We start from the raw sequence: 22,605 nt of genomic DNA, 5'->3' as shown, positions 1-22,605 counted from the left end.
TGTGTGTGTGTGTGTGTATGTGTGTGTGTGTGTGTCTGCCTGAGGCCTGTGTGCTGGCCTGTGTTTGTGCCTGTGTGCACCTGTATGTGGCCTATGTGTGCCAGCAAGTGCCTGCTTCTGTCTTCCTTCCCAGCGGCCTGAGGGTCAATGAATAAGTATCTCCTATCTGTCCATGACTCCTCAGGTTCTCTTCAACCTCTCAGCCTACCCCGACCTTCCTCTGCTCCTGGCTTTGGAACCTAGACCTCACACCCTCATGGGAAGAAGATAGCCAGAGTACCTGAGGTCCTTTAGCCATTTACCCTAGGCGCGGTCTCTTTGTCTCTCACACGCTGTCTGAGGCCTCTGGCATTACCTTTATCTGTGTGGTTCAGATGCTGGGAAGGCAAGGTGGTCAGCTGCTGGGGAGACACACATTGGTAGGAGCCCTCCAGGTTCCAGCACTGTTTTCCTTCAGAGCAGGCTTGGAGCTCACTGTGAAGACACTCGTTCACGTCTGCGGGAAAGGGGGAACCGGTGAGGTAAAGGGGAAGCTACTTCCTCATTCTCCGTGACCTCACACAGAGTCAGGCAAGGCCTGAGCATGCTCACTAATAGCTTGCTGATCCCCACGCAGCTGTTTTAGCCAGTGCATATGGCTCTAGGGCTGGCCTAAGCCTTAGTGGTCATAGCATGTCGGGTCCAAGAATAAACCAAAGGAACCAGAAGTTTCCTGAGCCAAGAAGATTCTGGAACATCGCCCAACATTTCCAGCTGGCCTGGCCTTCCCTCTTGTGTCTGCCATCTTCCCGTTCGAGGCCCCAGAATACCTGCCTCACAAAAAGCCACTTGTTCAGGCTGAAGAGAGCAAAGCTAGGTTGCTTCATATCTAAATACGTTTACGAGTAAGCAGGGAGGCTCATGGTCACCCACAAAGCAGCAACCCCTTCTCCTGGGGGTAAATAAGTGTGTGATTTTGATTTGTCTTCATGTATGTTCTACTTTCCATGCATGTGATTTATGGAGATAGCCAATTGGACCATGACCTCATGTTATGACAGCCTCCAACCTAGAGCCAAACCTCACCAATCCAGACTCCCCCCATCCACCTCCCACCCCCAACCATCCGGTGAAAGGCCACATTTGTAGCAGGTCCTAAGGATGCTCACTGGCCTCCAGAAATGAGCCTGTGACCCGTGGCTGAGGGACATTTGCAGGAGGACAAGATGAATGCTTTGGTCACGGGCCCCGCCCTTAACATGGCTGATGCCAGAGACAGGGCTACACAGGAGCCTCTCCCCAGCTTCACCAGGAGGAGGGGTGAAGTCCCCAGGCCTTTGCTCATACACCAGTGACTGCTACATGCCAGCATCAGACCTAAGGGACTGAAATAAAAAATTTGCCAAACCCTGACATAGATTTTTTTTAAGCCACTGGTGTTATTGTTTCTTTCCTGGAGAGTCTGAGTTTCCCATGAGTCATAATCTGTAGCTTTCAGTTTAGTGTTCCATGAACAGGTGATGAGTATCCTAGGGAGAAAGGGAGGGAGTAGAGGAGACTCTGTGAGTGTGCGTGTGTGAATGAGTGTGAGTGTGTCAATGTGTGGGTGAGTGTGTGTGAATGAGTGTGTGAGTGTATGTGTATGTGAGTATGTTAGTGTGTGTAGGCACGTATTGTGTGATTATGTCAATGTGTGTGAGCATGTCAATGTATATGAGTGTGTGTATGTGATGTATGTTAGTGTATGAGTATGTTAATGTGTGTATGTCAATGTGTGTGTGAGTGTGTATGTGAGTGTGTGTCAATGTGTGTGAGTGTATGTGTCAGTGTGTGTCAATGTGTGTGAGTGTGTATGTGTCAGTGTGTGTCAATATGTATGAGTGTGTAGGTATGTGTGTCAATGTGTGTGAGTGTGTATGTGTGTGTCAATGTATGTGAGTGTGACAATGTGTATGAGATTGTATGTCAATGTGTGTGTGTCAATGTGTGTGAATGTGTATGTGTGTGTCAATGTGTGTGAGTGTATCCATATATGTGTGTGTCAATGTGTGTGTGTGTGTGTGTGTGTGTGTGTGTGTGTGTGTGTGTAGTATGCACTGGGAGCAGATACTGATGAAGCAAATACAGTTCCTCAGATCTGCACACAGGAACTTGAGTTGAAACTTGGTTTGGGCTGGAATGAGCAGAAGATGAACCAAGCCACACCCATGCTCTACAGAGCAATTCACCCAAACCAGCCATCTTCCACATTAGAACTTAGCCTGTTTGAACAGGACCAGCTCTAGCCTCAGAGTCAGTTTGGCAGTGTCCCCAGAGGGCAGGCTCACCTTGCACCTGGATGCTGATCACCTCATAGACTCTATTCACCATGTCATCCAACATGGTGGAGACATTGGCTACAGTCATGCGCTGTGGGAAGCCCAGCAGCAGCCATGACACTGTGGTGAATGTGTCCTTGCCACCAGTTGAGGTCAGGTAGTGTACAGCTGGGTTCAGAGGCTGCAAGGCACTGGTGACCTGGGAAATAGAACCAGAGGATCAATGGTAGAAGGACATCCTATGTGGGGGGGAGGAGCCAGAGGCAAGGGACACTGCAACAAATTGTATACAAGCACGCACACACACACACACACACACACACAGAGGCACACACATGCACGCGTGCACACACACATACACGCACACACAGACAAGCACATACACATACACACACGCACACACACACAAGCACATACAGACACACACTCACACACACAGGCACACACAGGCACACACAGACACAGACACACACACATAAGCACACACAGACACCACACATGCACACACAAGACACACTCATGCACACACATACAGGCACACACACATGCACGCGCACACATACACATACATGCACACACAGACAAGCACACACACACATAGACACACACACATGCACGCATGCACACACACACACGCACACACAGACAAGCACACACACATACATACACAGGCACACACAGGCACACACTCATGCACACACACAGGCACACACAGACACCACACATGCACACACACAGACACACTCATGCACACACACACAGGCACACACACATGCACACGCGCACACACACATACATGCACACACAGATAAGCACACACACGTACACACACGCACACACACAGGCACACACAGAGACACACTCACGCACACACACAGGCACACATAGACACAGGTACACACAGGCACACACAGACACAGACACACACACATGCACACATATGCACACATAGACATACACACACACATATGCACCTGTCTACCCAACAGTAAAGAAATGTTACGGGGTTGGGTTGTGACTCAGCTGGTACAGTGTTTGCCTAGCATGCATGAAGTCCCAGGTTCTCAGCACCACATAAACTGGGCACAGTGTCATACATCTATAATTCTAGCACTTGGAAGGTAGAGCCAGGGGAATCAAGTTCAAAGTCCTCTTTGACGACCTGGTGAGTTCAAGGCTAGCCTGAGCTACATGATATCATTAAAGGAGATGAAGATGATGAAGAAGAAGAGCAGGAGGACGAGGGAGAAGAAAAAGAGGAGGGAGAAGAGGAGGAAAGAGAAGAGGAAGAGGAGGAAGGGTAGGAGGAGGGAGAAGAGAAGGAGGTGGGGAAAAGGAGGAAAGGGAGGAGACAGAAGAGGAAGAGGGAAAGCAAGGTGAGAAAGAGGAAGAGTAGGAGGAGAGAGAACAGAAGGAGGGAAAGAGGAGGAGGGAGAAGAGGAGGAGGGAGAAAAGAGGAGGAAAGGGAGGAAGAGGAGAGCAGGAAGAGGAAGAGAGAGCAGGAGGAGGAGGGAGAGCAGGAGGAGGAGGGAGAGCAGGAAGAGAGCAAGCAGAAAGAGGGAGAAGAGGAGGAGGGAGAAGAGGAGGAAGGAGAGGAGAAGGAGGAGCAGAAAGAGGAGGAGAAAGAGGAGGAGGGAGAAAAGAGGAGGAAAGGGAGGAAGAAAGCAGGAAGAGGAAGAGAGAGAGCAGGAGGAGGAGGGAGAGCAGGAGGTGGAGGGAGAGCAGGAAGAGGGAGAAGAGGAGGAGGAAGAGGAGGAGAAAGAGGAGGAAGAGGAGGAAGAGGAAGAGGAGGAAGAGAAGGAGGAAGAGGAAGAAAAGGAGGAGGAGGAGGAGGAGGAGGAAGAGGAGGAGGAGGAGGAGGAGGAGGAGAGGGTTGCTACAATATCTTTTACATCTGTGACCTTCACAGAAAACCAGAGTGACCTCAGCTTCTGTGGGTAGATCCAGCCCCACACAAATCAGGTGTGAAGCCCTGACCTCCAGCACCAGGTGTGGCCTCAGTTGGACATAGGTGTGCCTGGATAAGCTGAGGGTGGACCTCGATATTGTCACTATTAAAAGGGCAAATTTGACCTGGGTACAGTGGCATAGGTGTATCCTGGCCGCTTGAGGGTCTGAAGCAGAAAAATCACTAAAGCCCAGGAGTCTGAGACTCAGCCTGAGCGACTTAGTGAGATTCCATCTCGGTCCCTCACAAGGCAAAATGTGGGCACACAGCTGGGCATGCTCAGAGTAAGGACGATGTGAAGTGGCCTAGGGGACAGAGGGCTATGCAAGCCGAGAGGGAAAGCTTTGGGTTCTCTGGGGCTCTTGGCCTCCAGGGGGAACATCACTGCTTACCCTGATGACAAGTTTTTCCAGCCTGTGGAGGCCAGAGAGAACGCCTTCTGCCAAGTCATCTGTTACCAGTGATTCTGCTGGGGCAGCCCCAGGTCACCTGCAAAGCTGTGACTTCGGGACCTGAGCCCCAACCCCTGTAGAAACCTGGCCTCCTGTTGTCCTGTCTGATGATTTTATTTTCGATTGACGGGTCTTTCTCTTACCCTTTGTAGGCTGCTTCCCAGTTAGCCTGCACCTCAGCATCTCAACCCCAGGGAAACCAGACATTGTCGGCACTGCACACCCTGACCTGTGTCTCCAAAGCAGGTTTGTAAACAGACCTGACTCTGAGGGACCAGAGACCTGGAACCTTCCCAGGAGACAGAGTGTAACTAACTCAGGAGGAAAGCCAAGGCCCACCCATCCCCCACTGGAACCCTTTAGTTGGGAGCAGCCAGCACCTGCGGCAATCAGGAGCTTGCCTGAGCAAGCTGGCTCCCTCAGGAGGGAGGCAACTGCAGGGCGACAGAAATAGTGGGTTCAAGTGGCAGGTCTCAGGGACTAGTGTGTCAGGAATTGCTGCAAACGCCCGCAGGCTGCGATGGTTAATACTGTCGACTCCTCGGTAGGATTTAATCAAGGAAGAGTCAAGTCTCTGAGTGTCTGTGAAGGACTCTCTTGGTTAAGCTAATCGAGGTGGGGAGATCCACCCTGAGGGACACCATTGCATGGACTGTACCCTGTGAGCCCAAATAAACCTTCCTTCCTTGACTTGCTCAGATACTGTCCAAGATATCAGTCCCAGATACTGTTTAAACCACAGCTGCCATTCAACATGGATTTACGATCATTTGTATCTGAGGCACAGAGAGGTGAAACAATTTATCCAAGGTTACACAGCAGGTATTTTTATACCCTGGTGGCTTGGCTGCAGAGATGTGCCCTTAGTGGCTGGTTGGGTAGGCCCTTGACAAACGTCTAGCAAACTAGGATCGTGGCCATCACAGGGCTTCTTGGCGGAGGTGAGGTTACAGAAGACCCCAAGGGGAGCAGCATCACTTCACATTGACAAGGACAGGGTAAGTGTGCCCCGGATGTTCTAGGCTGCCTGGCTGGTAGGTGTAGTGACTGAGGAGGGATCCCATTCTCAGCCTTGCACCCGTGGGACATTATCTGTGGTGCTTAGAGATTCAGGATGGAAACTGTCACCCCTTGCTGGACTCGTTATGCTGTGGTAAGCAGGGCAGCAAACCCCACTGTGCCCTCCTTGTTTATAGCCTTCTATTCACAGTTGGCTGTAAGAGCAGGTTGCTACTTAAAGACACAGTGGAGGGCAGGGGTGCCCTGCTGTCTTAGGATCCCCAAGTCTGGGGCAATGCTGCCATAGAGAGATACCCTGGCTTGAAATAGCTGAGACATGTCTGAGGTGTGGCTGCTGGGCAAGGGTCTCTATCAGGGTGGCTTTGACCCCAGGGACACTAGGCACTGCCTAGAGCGATGTTTGGTTGTCACACTGGGGGATGTTCCTGGCTTAACCAGGACAGACCAAGAGTCTACAGAGTGAGAAAGGGGACTTCAGAGTTGGGGACTGAGGGGCTAAGGCCATACTGATGAGGACATCCTTTTATCTCCTCAACTGAGCATCTCAAGGAGGCTGCCCCATCCCACACACCAGGTATGGCTTCAGGGACATATATCAGAACTCATGGAATTACACTCCAATCACAACCATTCTAGTATATCTCTCTGTTTTTTGTGTTTGTTTGTGTTTGTTTTTTGAGACAGTCTCAAGTAGCCTAGGTTGACCCTAAACTTGCTATGTAGTTCTGGATGGCCTCGAACTCCTAATCTTCCGGTCTGCACACCCCATGGGTTAGGGTTACAAGTAAGGCTGATTTACTTTTGTTAAGAATTCAAGTTTGGGGCTGGAGAGATGGCTCAGTGGTTAAGAGCACTGACTGCTCTTCCAGAGGTCCTGAGTTCAATTCCCAGCAACCACATGGTGGCTCACAACCATCTGTAATGGGATCTGATGCCCTCTTCTGGTGTGTCTGAAGACAGCTACAGTGTACTTATATATGATAAATAAATCTTTAAAAAAAAAAAAGAATTCAAGTTTGTTTCAGAGCCTGTCACTCTGGACATTTAGGGGATGTCACCCATTTCTATCTGCCCAGGGAAAAACATGACGTTTGTAACCACCACTCACCAAAGAGTAGAGCAGGCGCGTGTGGTTCCGGAGCCCAGGGTCCTCTCTCTGCAGGTCCTCGAAGCCCATCTTCACCAGCACAGTGACATTGTACCAGCCCACTATGCTCCTCTCTGTACCTGCGGGTCAGATGCCAGTGAGTTACAATCTTGGGGACAGGATGCAGTCACCAGAGGCTGCAGGTGGTCAGCAGGGTGTGGAAGGCAGGAGACCACCTTTCGGCATGAAATGCCTGCAGGGAGCTTCCCACTGTCCGCCCTCACTTCCCTCTCTGCTGTTGCTAAACAGACCACTGGCTCCCACCTGTGAAGAGTCTACTTCCTTGCTTGAAGAGAGACCCTCGGGACACAGTTCAGATCTACAGCCTTTGTAACAATGTAACATAAAATCCATCCAATCTACCCTCGCTTCCTTCTCCTGACAGCAAATAGTATAGTGTGTGACGGTCTGGGTAACATTGTTTATATTCGATATCACCTGCTGTCTAGGTGACATTAGAGCATCATATGGGACTACATATTAGAAGGCTGCTGTCCCTTGTAGCACATCTAATATTCATACATTCAGTCTATTCGATTACCCTCAGAAGCAGTAAATAATAAAACAGTAAAAAAGTGTTCCAAGACTGGCAGGCATCACCAGAGTCTGCAGATGTCCAAGTCCCCGCCTAAAACGAACAAGTTGGGCCAGAGAGATGGCTCAGTGGTTATGAGTTTTGGCTGTTCCTGTAGAGGACCCACACACAATTGCTTCCAACCATCTGTAACTCCATTCCTAGGGAAGCCAACGCCTTCTTCTGTCTGGCGTTTGTGGGTCATACATGCAAGCAAAACACTCATACAAACTGTAAATAAATTAAATAAAAAATACTTGGGGCTGGGGATTTAGCTCAGTGGTAGAGCGCTTACCTAGGAAGCGCAAAGCCCTGGGTTCGGTCCCCAGCTCCGAAAAAAAGAACCAAAAAAAAAAAAAATACTTAAAGCGGACAAGGGTTTGTTTGTCAGCAAACTCCCTCCCAGACGCTCTAAGCCTCTCTAGATAGTTCTGAATGCAGCATAAATGCCCGACAGTCTTTGTACATGGATTGTTTAGGGAGCAGTGATTTTTTTTTTTAAAAAACATATTCTTTTAAGTCCAGTACCACTGTGCCCACCTCAGACACATCAGTGACAAAACGTTTTTCAAATGTTTTAAATAACTCAGAATGCAGAACCTTTGAATATGAGGGCCAGCTTCGGTTCAGGAGTATAACTGGAGCATAGAAGAATTATAATATGTTAATCCTTAGTACCATATGTGATCATTTCATGGCTATATGCTAATAGGACAATATAGTACATGTGGTATATATGCATATACATATATATTTATTCGTTTTCTGTATTTCTTTAGTTATGAATATTGGTCCAGTCATAGCACAGCCCCCCTAGGCCAAGAGAATTTTCCGAAAGAGTGGGTACATGTGCCAGACCGTCAGTGGCTGCTCTGGGCTGTGAGGTATGAGTAGGTCTTGTTTCCTCAGGGCTACAGCTTCAATGAGCCTGCCTACTGTGCCAAGCCTTGCCTTCCCTGACAAGCGGCCATGGCTCTGCCCAGCACTGCTTCCTTCCCGCTCATTTAACTCTCTCAGGGCTCTAGGCACCACCTGTGGGGACAGGCAGACCTCTTGTCTGCCCTACTCCCAGTTCCAGGCTCCCCAAGGAACTGTGGCTGCCACCTTCCTCAGATCAATGACTTCCTGAGTCGCTCCCCCTTTGCATCCCTACCTGTGGGTGTAGGGGACACACAGCGGTGCCCGCCTGGCCAGGCGCAGCACTTCTGAAGTCCAGGGCAGTCTGTGTCCAAGCTGCATGAAGATGTAAATGGCCCTGGCTCAGCTGTTGGGCAGACCCCGGGTCTCGATGCAAACTCCCTGGACCGGTTCCGGGCTGGTGGATGAGACAAGTTAACCATATTACAAGTTAACCATATTAGCATTAAAAGCAGGCTCAGCTGGCACTGTGCTTGCAACAGGAAGCCCCCAGCACCTTAAGAAAAGGTGTGCATGTGGTGCTATGTGCCGAGAATCCCAGTGCTCAGAGGGATCAGAGTTCAAGGTCATTCTCAGCTGTGTAGCAAGTTCGAAGCCACTCTGGGATGCACAGGATCCTGTGCACAACCACAGTGGGCAGGATAGGTGTTTCCATGGGCTCAGAGCGCTTGCTGTTTTTGCAGAGGACCAAGGTTCAGTTCCTAGTACCCACATGGTGGCTCACAGTCATCTATAACTCCAGCTGCAGGGTAATATGATAAACTCTTCTGGCTTCCACAGGCACACCACACATGTGGCAAAATCGGACAGACACACATACACAAAAGTAAAATAAATGAATCTGTTTTTAAAAGCAACCACCGATACATAAAAGGCAGTGATCCTAATCGAACTGAGGGCTGTACACATTCACAGTTGATGCTACCTTCTGTTTTAGAAGTTCTACGTATTTTGGTCCGGGCCTTCTCCACCAAGGCAGAGCCCCTGGAATTGTTGGAGGCTTGCTTACACTGGTTCTGACACCATTGGGCTTCTTTTCTATTAAGGTAGGTTCCGGGGAGAACCCAAGTGCTTCCTGTTCCTCTGAACCTTAGAATTCCAGTTACAGGGACCTTCCATTTTTTTTTTCTGAGGACGAGTACACACACACACACACACACACACACACACACACACACACACACACACGTTTACTCAGTACTTCAAAGAAGCCATACAAGCTGTTTGGTACCAGGGCCACAGACGTGGCTGTGCCCCATCTTTAGGAGATGATTTCCAAAGCCAACATGCTAGCACTTGCTAGAAGTGAGCAGGGCCAGAGTCTCTATTCTGGCTCCCCACTTCGATCAACGTTCACGATGGTCATGGATTTGAAACAGTGAGCCCCAAATAAATGCTTTCTTTTATACATTTCCTTGGTCACGGTGCCTGATGAAAGCAATAGAAAAGTAACTAAGACAGTATCCCATGAGGCAGGAGGAAGGCTAGCCAGGGCCCTGGAGGGGTGGAAAGGCAGCCGGGAGATGCTGCAGTCTCAGAGATAATCCTCTTGGGTCTCCCAGGGTCTCTGGAACTTTCTGTAGCTAATGAAGAGGACTGTGGCCTCACTTCTGTTGGGAACAAGTCCCAGGGCTAGCCACTCAACCAAAGCAAATATAGCATAGGAGGTGGCACTGGCCCTGCTCTGGAAGCCGATCCTTGAGTCTTTTTAGAAACACGTGGTTAAAGGTCATGATTAGTAACATTGTCATTTTAATTAGTAACATTGTTATTTTACTTAGTAACATTGTCATTTCCAAGCTATGGGCTTGGTCCTTCATTTCCTTTCTATCTAGATGCCTATACAATGGGTCCACGTCTGAGAGAAGGGATTGAGCTGGGTCAAGCTGCAGGCCAAGGACGGAATGGGGGATCTCTGTGCGATCTTCCTGTCAAAAGCAGGATAGATGCTCATCTGACAATGTGACCGTCAAAGGCTGTGGGCCAAGCAGACAGGAGGATGGGCGAGGGGGGTCAGGTGTCCCGAGACAACAGGAAGGCCAAATACAGTGTGAGGTTTGATATCAGCTATGCTCCAGGTTTCTGAGCCGTGAGGCAGGTCCTAGTGAGGTAAGATGCCCACAGTGGAGGAAACTGCTCTGCGGGATCTAAGCACATTTTTTCTGTAGCCCTAAGACAATTCTAAACTGAAAAGATTTACCGAAATACAGGAAAAAAAAATAGGCTGTCTCATAAGAGATGGGTAATATGCTAGCCACACAAGTGCCATGACTTGAACTCAAGTCCCAGAAACCCAGGTAAAAAACAGCCTTGCATAATGGTGCACATTGGCCATCCTAGCACTAGGGAGTCCCAGATGGCTGGATCCCTAGGGCCACGGGCTAGTCAGCATAGCTGGATTGAAGAGAGCTTCAGGCAGTGAGAGATCCTGTCTCAAAAAAGGAAGATGGTACCCAAGGGTGACACCTGAGTTGTTCTCTGAACACACACACACACACACACACACACACACACACACACACACACACACACCAGGAAAGGGTTCTAACAATGGTTGCCTAGCAACAACAGGGTTCTGGAACCCAGGTTCCTCATCTGAATCTTATTGCCCCTGGGAATTCCCCCTCCCCTTTAGGGTCTGGTGACTAACACCACATCCTAAAGGAATAGCCCAGTCACCTTGGTAAGGAAGTCAAAAAGGGGGCTGGGGATTTAGCTCAGTGGTAGAGCGCTTACCTAGGAAGCGCAAGGCCCTGGGTTCGGTCCCCAGCTCCGAAAAAAAAAAACCAAAAAAAAAAAAGGAAGTCAAAAAGGAGAGCCTTTCTCAACTCAAGGCTAACAATGAAACAGCTCTACTCAGTGCTTGGCAACCCAGTGAGTCCCAGCTCAGCCAGATGGCCCCAGAGAGTCCTATCTGGAACAGAGCCTCCAAGGCTGCTCACCCAGGGCTAAGGAATTACCAGCTGGTGGTGCAATTCTGGGATCCTCCTCCCTCTGCTTCTTAGCCTGGTCAGCACAAGGCGCCCCTGGGCATTTGTATGGAGATGGGAGGTTAGAGGTGGCCTGATCCAGCAGGCCCTGCGTTTATACAAGGAGAGTTCACCAAATTGCTGGCCGGTGGAGAGGGGCCATGCTGCACACAGGGCTCTACCTGCTGGAATCTTTTCTGACTGAGGACAGATCCAACAGGTGACGGCCATCCCATGCGGCGATATCGATAACTAAACGTTAGAAACAGCTGATGGCTGATTGAGCAATTACGAATCCATACAAGATAATTCCCCGAGGCCACTCAATCAATGGCTACAGTAGTATTTATTGACGAGGAAGACATTCTGGGGGAAATCGCTAAGTGATAAAAAAAAATTTTTTTTTCTTTTCAACGAAAAAGTCCAGCAGGGTGGCCGGACTCTTGTGCAGCGTTAGCCCTAGGGTATGATGGGAAACATCACCGGAGGTGACTTTTTTTTTTTTTGGTTCTTTTTTTCGGAGCTGGGGACCTAACCCAGGGCCTTGCGCTTCCTAGGCAAGCGCTCTACCACTGAGCTAAATCCCCAACCCCACCGGAGGTGACTTTTGAGTGACGGACTTTGCCCTCTGATCTCTCCTTTGCTTCTAAGATGTGTACCTGTTGAGTTCACGTTTGTAACTGCATATCAGACATTTGCAATATGTGACTAGGTGGCTTGGCATCGCATTCCAAATGTGAGATTCTTGGGGTTGGAAAGGGGTGCTGGCACTAGAGGTCATAGCAAGCGTGCCCCGGGCATCATTTCCCTGGTTTGGATGGCCGCTTACTGAGTGGGTGGAAGAAGAAAGCCATCATCTGGGGTTGCACCGCTGGCTTGGGGAGCGACCCTGAGGCTCAGACACCGGGCCTGATGGATAAAGGCTGCCCCTACTTAGGCAGAGGCGAGTGTGTCTTTGGTCCTGTGTTTGCTCCTCCACAACAACTGTGGGCCCAGCTGGGACCCAGCCTTGTTCTGCACACACTTGGGCCTTGGACTGGAGCAATTAAACTGCAGTGAAGGTGACTGGGAATGAGCAACTATGAAATTCACTTCGGACCAACAGCGTGGGGAAGCCGCCCGCCCATGCCTGTGGTGTCACAAGGCAGCATCAAGCCACCAAGGGGGATGTCCCTGAATGTACAGCTGGAGACACTTAGGTGATCAGTTCTCCATGACAGGATAGGGGACACTACAGTGGCCCCACGGGGCATATCAGACACCAAGCCTTGACACCAGCAAGGACCTCCCTAAGGGGAACCCCAGCATCAGGATAAAAAGGATAAAAAGACAGAGAAGCTATGGTGACTGGGGAAGAAAAGCAGGGGGAGGAGGGAGGCCCTTCTTCCATGGCACCGCACCAGGTTTTGTCTTTTCGTTGATAAGGACAAGAGACCTCAGGCCCCATGGATGAGGCCCAGACCGCTCAAGCCAGCAAGCATGTCTTTTCCTACAGACATCTCAAAGATGACTGACCAATAAACCACGTTGATTTAGGGACAAGATGGGGGTAACCTGTTGCCAACTCTGTAATGCTGAGGAAGCCCCAAATCCCCGTTTCCCCTGAATGGAGGTCTCTAAGCGGGAAGAGAACCCTTCAAGCTTCAGAGAGTGACAGAGGAGCCTCTGTTTCTGCCACCACTGATGTCCTCTGTGTCCTGAAATGCCTCCCCTGCTTGCCTCTCTGGGACTACTCGCCTCAAATTTCAGACTCCCTTATAGCAAGCCATACACCCTGAACTGAAAATTTTGATTCCTCAATGTGGGGTAGAAGGGAAGACTGGGCACTCTTTTTGTTTTATTGTAGAAGAATTTTGTATATCAACAATATTAGTAACCTAGCACAACACACTCTTAACGGCTTGCTTGTTCTGAGTTAACCCCCACCCCATCCCGAATCATGATGTCCTTGGACACATCCAAGGTTGAACCTGACTCTGTTACTAAGAGGTGCCTGGTGAGCTGGTAAGATGGCTCAGTGGGTAAAGCCACTTATTGCAAAATACCAACCTGAGTTGATGCCTAGGACCCCCGTGGTGAAAGGAGAGAACTGACTCCTGCGAGTTCTCCTCTGACCTACACACATGTACACACGCACACACAAACACACACGCATGCATGCATATACACACATACATGTATTCACATGTACATGCATGCACATACATGCATGCATGCATGCATATACACACATACATGTATTCACATGTACATGCATGCACATACATGCATGCATGCATGCATAAATAATTTTGTCTTTTTTTCCTCTCTGGAGTTGAAGACTGAACCGAGGGCTTTGTACCTGTTAGACAAACACTCTACCCAGCTAAATCCCCAGTCTCTGAAGTCACTTAAAAAAAGAATTGTGTCAGCCCAGGTGTCCTCAGAGGAAGGAGGAATCCTAGGCCTGATAAGAGGGAGGTCGAGCCAGACACCTGCATCCCAGGGGCAAGGCTGACCTCCCAGCCTTTCACCTGTCCCTGTAGAGCTTGCTGGCTGGAGATGAGAGGGAGGCAGGTTCCTGGGGTTGCAACCATCCTCCTTTCCAGGCCACAGTCCCTCTGAATACAGCACATTGTCAAGCGTCTATTCCTGCCTTCCTGCCTTTGTGATGACCGACACGACTGTCCCAGTTACAGTAGGACTGCACAGCTCAGAGCTTACTCCCAATCTCATCACAGTTGCACTGCCTGCCAGGTCACTGCTCTGTCCCACACTGTGTCTTGGTGGCAGACCCAGGGACCTCCTGTCCTCAGTGACCCAGGACAAGCTCTTAGAAGACCATACACAATGCCAACGTCCTTCCCCTACTCTCTGGTCTGTTCCTTAGCTGCACATCACCCTATTTGACTGGGCCGTCTAACGTCTAAGGGGTCAGGCCCTGTTCAACCCTACAGGACCACTCTCCCTCGCCAACAGCCATCCCATAATCACCAGCCCACCTGCCCTGCCCCTGCTGCTCCACTCCCCTGCCCCTGACTGCCCCACCACTGCCATCTCCGAGAGCAGACCTTCACCTCTTCCTGCCCAACCTGGGGGCCCTAACTAGGGTTCTAAGGAGAGATCAGCCAGCCCCTGATCTCCCTAATGAAAGGCAGTAACACCCCCAAAGTGGGGCTCAAGTCCCACAACAGACTTTTCTCGCAGAAACAGTTTGGTGAGGTGGAGAGGATGAGGGACAGGGAAGGTCACAGGGAGGGACCCAGTGCCACTTTCTCTTTAATGGATCAGGTGAGGCAAATGGTGGTTGCTGGGGCTGGCATGGCTGGGCGTGGCAGAAACTGAGGCTCTGCCTCTCCTGACAGCCTCCTCCCTGAGCTTCCACTGTGTGGCCCTCCATGAACAGCTAGGAGATGGTGTGGCAGGTGCCTGAATGAGGGTGGGCCAGACCACAGCCACCCATCCACAGCCAGACTCTGGCAGAGCCCACACACTCTGAACCACAAGGCCAGGGTTCCCAGGGACTTTTTCAAGGGTCACGTGGACCCCTAGCGGAAGCCACCACCCAGCCTAGGAGCCGCAGTAGCCATCGAGTTGTGTAGTTGGAGTCCCACATGGGCCTTGGAGTGGGACTGGGGAACGTGGGAAGGAAGCAAGGGTTAGGGCAGGAAGTCTAAGATCGGCACTGGGCAAGATAGCATCTCCCGTGTCCCTGCAGGGAGACAGTGGAAGCAGGGAATGACTACTGGCCCTGACTGGTTCTCACTGGAGATGGAGGCATCCTTTAACCCCCTGATCAGCAAGCAGCAGGTCTACCACAGCCATTAAACTGCTCACACCAGCACCCAGTCTGACCCTTGGATTAGGCCAATGGGAAACGACAGTCATCACGTCCTCATGATGACACACTGGAGGGGACTGGTGAGTGGGGACAATCAGGAGGCTTCAGTAACTTGAACCAAGGTGGCCTTCCACAAGTTTGCACTGACTTAGTCTCTGAAGCCTGCGACCCCTGACCTGGGGAGAAGTCACTCCTCCCCCTCCCCCCTGAGTTGGGGGATCCACCCAGTCGACTTAACTTGCTGATGTCCCAGCCCAGGGACACAGGGATGGGTTATGTGAGATTCCCTTTGGAGCACCCAAACTTGTACTTCTTGCTCTGGGGGGCAGCAGCCCTCACCCCTCAGGGTGGCCCAAGCTGACACTCCATGACCTGGGGGCTCCACCCTCCATAATCACGTACACACACATCCTATGCGTTTTGATGATAGGCAGGACCTTCTGACTATACAGAAGCCCATTCTAACCTGATACTGCCTCACAGCAAGCAAGCACCTCCCCCCTACAAACCTTTGCTAGAAGACCTACTTGGTGCACCGCTCTCCAAGTTAGGGGCTGGGTCCTGCACCCCAAGCCATGCCCAGTTCCAGCTATGACACAGGCAGTCACGTGGATCACCTGGTAACTGCCCTACACATCCTACAAACCTGCACTAAGGAGTAGGAGGCCCAGCCCCTCCGTCTCTTTCTTGTGGAGACCAGATTAGGATTTCAGGTGAGACAAGCGTCCCATGGCAGCCTTGGGAAGAGAGCATGGTCTCCACTGTCGGAGAGGTTGGGACACTGTGACACACGCCACTGTGTCAGAACCACTCCACATTGTAAAAGCCACAGATGTTCATGCTGGACCTTGATCAGTGCTGTCACCAGCTCTAAGGCTGCTGCACCCCCAAGTATCCCAGAAGCCCTTGCTGTACCGTCAGCTCTGAGGACCACTGATGCTCACCAGCCCACAGTATCTCTCCAGCACATTAAAAGGCTGATGGAGCCAGACATAGTGGTATATTCCTCTAATCCCAGCAGTCAGGAGGTAGAAGCAGGCAGATCTCTGTGAGTTCAAGTCCAACCTGGTCTTAGTGAGTTCCAGGACAGCCAGGGTTACAAAGTGAGACCCTATCTCAGAGACAAACACTAAAAACCACGGGGCTGGTGATTCTTGTACTCAATCTATGAAACCAGAAATCTTGGGGGGGGTTCATGAAAAGCACCCCTAGAAACCCCAAGGTCCAATAAAGATGGAGGAACAATGTTCTAGAAAGACCTAGGGCTTCAGGGAGAGGTCGCAGGCTTGCATACACAGCCCCAGCAACTCCAATCTCCAGGGGAAAAACAGCTCAGCCCAACCCTACCCCATCACCCTGGACTCACACAGAACACAGTAGAGGCCAAGCTGCTCAAAACCTGCACAGCAGTCGGTCACATTCCTGGACTCAGGGACGTTCATCTCCAGGTATTGGGTCCGGTACACGGTCTTGGGGCACTTTTTCCAGGGGATCCATCCTCCACAATATACGTAGGCTGTGTAAGAGGTCTGCACCGCCTGCAGCTTCTGGACACTTCGGGTCATGGGGTAGCTGCACAGCTGGTAACTCAGCAGAGAGAGGCCATTTTCTACAAAGAAGACCACAAAGGATGTGTTAGCAAGCCAAGGTGGGGAAGTGTCAGATCAGATCCCTGGGATGTGTCTGAGTGCTGGCTCTTGGCAACACCAAGCTAACCGAGGTCGCTACTGTCGGATGGGCCCTAGAACTAGCCCACCAGTCCTAGTGTGGCTTTTGCCTTTTCAAAAACCAAAACCACCCCTCTATTTGCATAAACACATTGCCATTGGCGTCACCCTGTACTCTAAGATCTCTCTTCCTGTTCAAAGCCAGGAGCCATCCAGGCTGGATTTGAGTGCCATATTAGATTGAGCCAAACCAAGCCACAAAGAGTTGGAGTCCAAGACCTGGATATCATGTTCCCGTTGTCTCTCTGCCTTTGGTCCCACTTGCTGCAGACTTTCTTACATATCAGTATCCAGAGACTGGTCATGTGGGTCACAGACAGGCAAGAGTCACCCAACAAGTGTATACTGTTTGGAATGGAAGATGGGTAACCAAACATTTAATGTATGTATGTATGTATGTATGTATGTATGTATGTATGTATGTATGTATATGTATGCATGCATGTATGTATGCATGCATGCATGTATGCCCACATGTACATACATGAATGCATGCATATATATGTGTGCACACACATACATATGTATTTTATATCTGTAAATGTATGTATGCACATTTACACATGTATTTTTGTATGCATGTATGCACACACATGTACATATATGAATGCATGTATGTGTGTGCACACAGTATACATGTATTTTGTGTGTGTATATGCATGTGTGCACACATTTTCATATGTATTTTTATATGTATGTGTGTATACATATATGTGTGTATATTCACATATCTGTATGAATGCATACACACATGTAAGTATGTATGTATGCATGTATGTATGCATGTACACATGTATGTGTGAATGCATATATGTATGCACATATGGACATATGTATGTATGAGTATATGTATTATCAGCATCACTTAAGGGGACACAGTTGTCCTTGATGGAGGAGGCCAGCCCATCTTAGCACATCTCCTCAGGCCTGCCCTGAGCCTCCCTCTCTGAGTCTGGCCTTGGGGCTGAGATACTGTCCTCTTCAGCAGCAGCAGCGTGGCTCCCTTGACGTGCATACCCATGACATTTTCCAGCCCCTCACTGCTTCATAATGGGCTGCATCCCATGAAACCTCTGTCACTTTATGTCACAGAAATGCTAGGGGTCAAGGTGTATCCTTCCAAAAGATATTAGAATCTGAGTCCAGGCCCTCAGACAGTGGCCTTGCTGGGTGGGCCCTGGTGGGACTGCTGTCTTCTTGTAAAAAGGAAACTGCAACAGGCACTTATGCATATGTGTGCATGCATGCATGCATATATACACACATACACACATGGAGAGAGAGAGAGAGAGAGAGAGAGAGAGAGAGAGAGAGAGAGAGAGAGAGAATACCACCGTATGAAAGGGAAGGCAAATGATCTTCTTCTTTTTTTTTTTGGTTCTTTTTTTCGGAGCTGGGGACCGAACCCAGGGCCTTGTGCTTCCTAGGTAAGCGCTCTACCACTGAGCTAAATCCCCAGCCCCCAGGGTGATCTTCTATAAGCTAAGAGGTACCGAAGATTTCTAAACCCATCAGAAATGCGGGCTTTAATGGACTCAGCCACCATGGCCCCAGAGGGAGCCAGGCCAACACTTGGCAGTAGATCCCGGTCCTCAGAGCGGCGGGAGAAGCTTCTTTACCTCAGCAGAACTGAAACTCATGCAGGGTCCATGGATGCCCCCTCCCAGGACTCCCCTCAGCTGCTAGACAGCTTGATACACCAGCATCTTGGAATACTCAACTTTAGACCTGACCCCTCCCCCAGTTTTCCTAAATGGCGAAGCCTGTAGACAGAGCCCAAGGTCGAAGCTCTCTTCCCCACCTTGAGGATTTGTGTCTGGTGGGGATGGCACGACAAACTCCGTTGCTGCTGTTGGAGGAGGAGCATTGCAGCCTCCTCCCAGGCAGACACAGCACAGAGTCCCACCTTGTCCCAGCATAAGTCCCCTCCTGGGCCCTGTAGTCACCTCCAAGGGCAGAGGGCGGCTAGAGCCCAGTCACCCCCATGAGGTCGCCTGGCCTTTGGAAGCCTATGATTCTCCTCACTGAAAGTGGTCACAGACTGTTCTGGAGAGAAACTGAGGCTATCAGAACACGAATGTGGCCAGAGGTGACCACATCTCAGGGGTGACCCAGGTGAGGGGTGGCAGAGAGCAGGAGCTTGGCTGTGCAGAGCAAGTCGAAGCCGGGGTACCCTGCACGAATCTACTGGACTTGATCAGCCTCCGCTGAGATGTCAGCCATGTTAATGAAGGGCACAGGCTCTAGGGAGTCACCTGCCTCACCTGATCCTTACAGGGTCAACAGTTCCTCCTTTACAGACACACACACACACACACACACACACACACACACACTCCATATACCACACACACACACCACATACCACACACACACACACACACACACACCACATACCACACACACATACACACACACCATATACCACACACACACCACATACCACACACACACAAACACACAAATACACCACCACACCACACATAGCACACACACACACTACCATACCACATACACCCCACACACAAACATCACACACACCACACACCACACACACCACACACACCACACACACCACACACACACACCACACACTACCACACCACAAACACCCCACACACACACATCACACACACACCACACACACCACACACACCACACACACCACACACACCACACACACACACTACCACACCACATACACCCCACACACACACACCACGCACACACCACACACACACACACACCACACACCACATACACACCACACACACACCACACACACACACCACACACCACATACACACCACACACACACCACACACACACCACACACCACACCACCTCCTCCATCTCCAGGAAAGCCTGGGAAAGGTTTATTTTTCTTTGCTTTTGATCCTCCATCGAGGCCACTGTGCCATCTTCAACCCTGGCCGCAGGCAGAGCTACGGTAGAAACCCCCTTACAGGACCGGCTGTGCAAAAATCTCTTTCCAGAGCCTTCACAGCAGCAGTGGAAAACCTCATTGCTCAAGCCCAGTGGGTCTCACCCTTCCAGACCCTGTGACCCTTCAACACATTTCCTCATGGTGTGGTGACCCCCAACCATAAAATCATTTCCGTTGCTACTTCATAACTATGATTTTGCTACTGCTATGAAGCGTAATGGAAATATCTGTGCTTCCCCGGGGTCTTAGGTGACCCCTACCAAAGGATTCTTTGACCCTCCAAGAGGTCACGACCCACAGGTAAGAACAACTGTTCTAGGGTGAGTGCGGTTCCCAGCTCAACCCGTCCCCTGCACCCCACAACCCTCACATTGCTCCACAAATGCCCACTTATGTCGTGAAGCCCTCCATTACCCCTGAGAGTATGCCCTGGACAACCCCTTGGTGAAGGCAAGTAACTCCCTTCCTCAGAAGCCTGCTAACCCCATAGTCATACTGGGATGGGGTAGGCCCCGGGAATGTGTCATACGTCGCAGTGTCCCGCCCCATCATTCCTAAAACAATCCCATAGTTGTGGGGCTAAGTCGCAAACGTAATGCCTTGCACGAAGTGATGAGACAGCACAGGTTCCACGGTTCTCCTGGTGAGCCATGAGCAGGCAGGTGGCCCCAAGGAAGGCTGCGCTGTGTCCTGTGGTCTCACATGGCAGCCTCCCACGCCCGTACGAGACGAGATCCCCCATGAACTTCCTCATGTTCTATTCTTTCTATGACTAAGTTGTTTGGCGCTCTCTCTCTCTCTCTCTCTCTCTCTCTCTCTCTCTCTCACACACACACACACACACACACACACACACACACACACACACACACACACATAGAGCACACAACAAAATCCCAAGTACAATAAAATCCTCCTCTAGACAGAAAACAACAGGGGACCTGGCTCAAAAACAGAGGCGACTTCAGAAACAAAATAGATCTCTGAGCTCCCAACCAAGCCAGAAGGTGTGTCAGAGGAAAAGGACTCAAAAGGTTTATGGTCACAGGTCCTTGAAGTCTGGGGTTTCCGGGGAATACTGGTCGGCAATTCTGGTCAGGTATGTTGGTTTGGTTTGGCTGTTCTGGGGATAGAAGCCAGGGCTCACACGTGCTGGGTACCCTGAGCTGTACCCCAACTCCGCAATGTGTTTTCAACAACTTTGTGAGCTGTGAGCTCCCCCGTGCTTGGCCAGCCCCCTCGCTGCACCCCTCACTCTGTACTTGAGAATATGTGTGGCTGAGCCCTGCTCTGTAAGCCTCCCTGCCGCTCTCCTCTGATCTGTAAACAAGACCTTGGTGCTGAGTACCTAAGAGCTCATTTTGCACATCCACTCCTCCCTCACAAATGTAGTGCTTCAGGCCCAACCCCAGCCTCAAAATCAGCTTCCCAACCCGGTGGACCCCAGACACCGGAGGTACACTCCCACTGGGGAAGCCCTCCTTCCGAAAGCGTACCCAGTGCTCCCCCGTAGCCTGTTGCTATTGGCACAAACAGTGTGGCAGGCCAGGACAAGATGCCTCTCTCAGAGAAGATGCTCGCTGGCCGGCCAGGGTCCCAGCAGGCACTGTCCTTTTGAGACCCACTCCTAGAGGTCCCTTCTCCGGATTCACCCCAGATCCCTCACCTGTAAAACCACTGGTCTGTCCCAGGTCCACAGTGCATGTCAAGGCCAGGAGGGCCAGCCCCAGGGCCCGGGACATCTTCCCGTGGTGGTGCAGGCAGGGCTTGGGACGTCTAACCGCTGTGGCCTGAGTCCTAAGTCGGGCCCGAGTTTCCCCAGCCTGGAGAAAAGGCCCCTCTGTCCCCTGTGCTGTTGCTAGTGGCGCTGGGAGCAGTCCCTTATGCCTGCTCATTAACGCCAGCCACCGGCGTGGCTGTTTCCCTGGGGGCCCCTGCATGTCAGAGCCCATTCTTGCTCTGAGCAGATGGGATCTCTTAGGAAAGGTGAGCAGTTTAGCAGCGTCGGCCACATCAGTCGGTCTCATCTTGTTTGTACGAAGAAAATGCATTGCGGACCCAAATCTGACTCTCCGCATCGGACGCCAGAGTATTCCGTTACCCAGCTGCTCCCAGCTGGCGGGAGAAGACGGGGCCCACATCAAAGTGTCACATCGGCTCCAGGAGGGAGCCTTCATACAGCTCGACAATAGAGGTCAGAGGTCACAGCCAAGTTCGTCAGCTCCCTTGCAGTCCTAACTGGGCGTGGTGGAGATGCTGGGCTCACAAGAGACTTTCTGTGCCCATCCCGGGTTCGAAACGGAGAAAGTATGAGATGAAAAGCTGGAGGGGAGTGGGCAAGTCAGTGACGGGAGAGCATCTGTGTACCAAAGACATCTGGGTGAGCTTAGCTACGAGAGGCTAGGACAAAACCTCCCAGAATTCCCCTGTACATAGGTGCCGCCTTGGGGCTAGGAGGACTCAAAGGCATCCAGCAATGGTGGAAGGGAGAACGGTCCTGAGGGTTGGTGGAGGTGTTGATGACCTACTGTGTTTCAATAGTTATCGTGTTGTGCAGAAAAAGGGCTTTTAAAGGTTCTGTCTGGGCTGGGGCTGGGGCTCAGTTGGCAGAATGCTCACCTGGGTTCAATCTCCAGGACGCAGAAACCTGGTTGGCAGCGCATGCCCATTACCGCAGGACTTAGGAGACAGAAGAAAGAGGGTCTGAGGTGCTACTCTGTGCTACCCAAGGAGCTCAAGGCTACCCTGTGCTACATAAGAACCTATCCGAGGGACACACACACACG

General features: G+C 50.9%; 1 protein-coding gene across 1 annotated transcript in view; it reads right to left on the bottom strand.

Annotated features, from left to right (window-relative positions):
* Positions 1-21,667, bottom strand: part of Umodl1 (uromodulin-like 1) — a 59,752-nt gene extending 38,085 nt beyond the window's left edge. The window contains 6 exon segments of the mRNA NM_001432035.1: positions 356-496; positions 2,307-2,496; positions 6,826-6,944; positions 8,592-8,753; positions 16,512-16,754; positions 21,486-21,667. Of these exon segments, the coding sequence (NP_001418964.1) occupies positions 356-496; positions 2,307-2,496; positions 6,826-6,944; positions 8,592-8,753; positions 16,512-16,754; positions 21,486-21,561 (931 nt within the window). The 5' untranslated portion in view covers positions 21,562-21,667.
* Between the last annotated feature and the right edge of the window lie 938 nt (positions 21,668-22,605).

The sequence above is a fragment of the Rattus norvegicus genome, chromosome 20 (assembly GCF_021556685.1).
Source record: "Rattus norvegicus strain SHRSP/BbbUtx chromosome 20, alternate assembly SHRSP_T2T, whole genome shotgun sequence".
Taxonomy (NCBI): Eukaryota; Metazoa; Chordata; class Mammalia; order Rodentia; family Muridae; genus Rattus; species Rattus norvegicus.
Note: the sequence above shows the minus strand (reverse complement) of the source record. Positions and strands in the feature narration are given on the sequence as shown.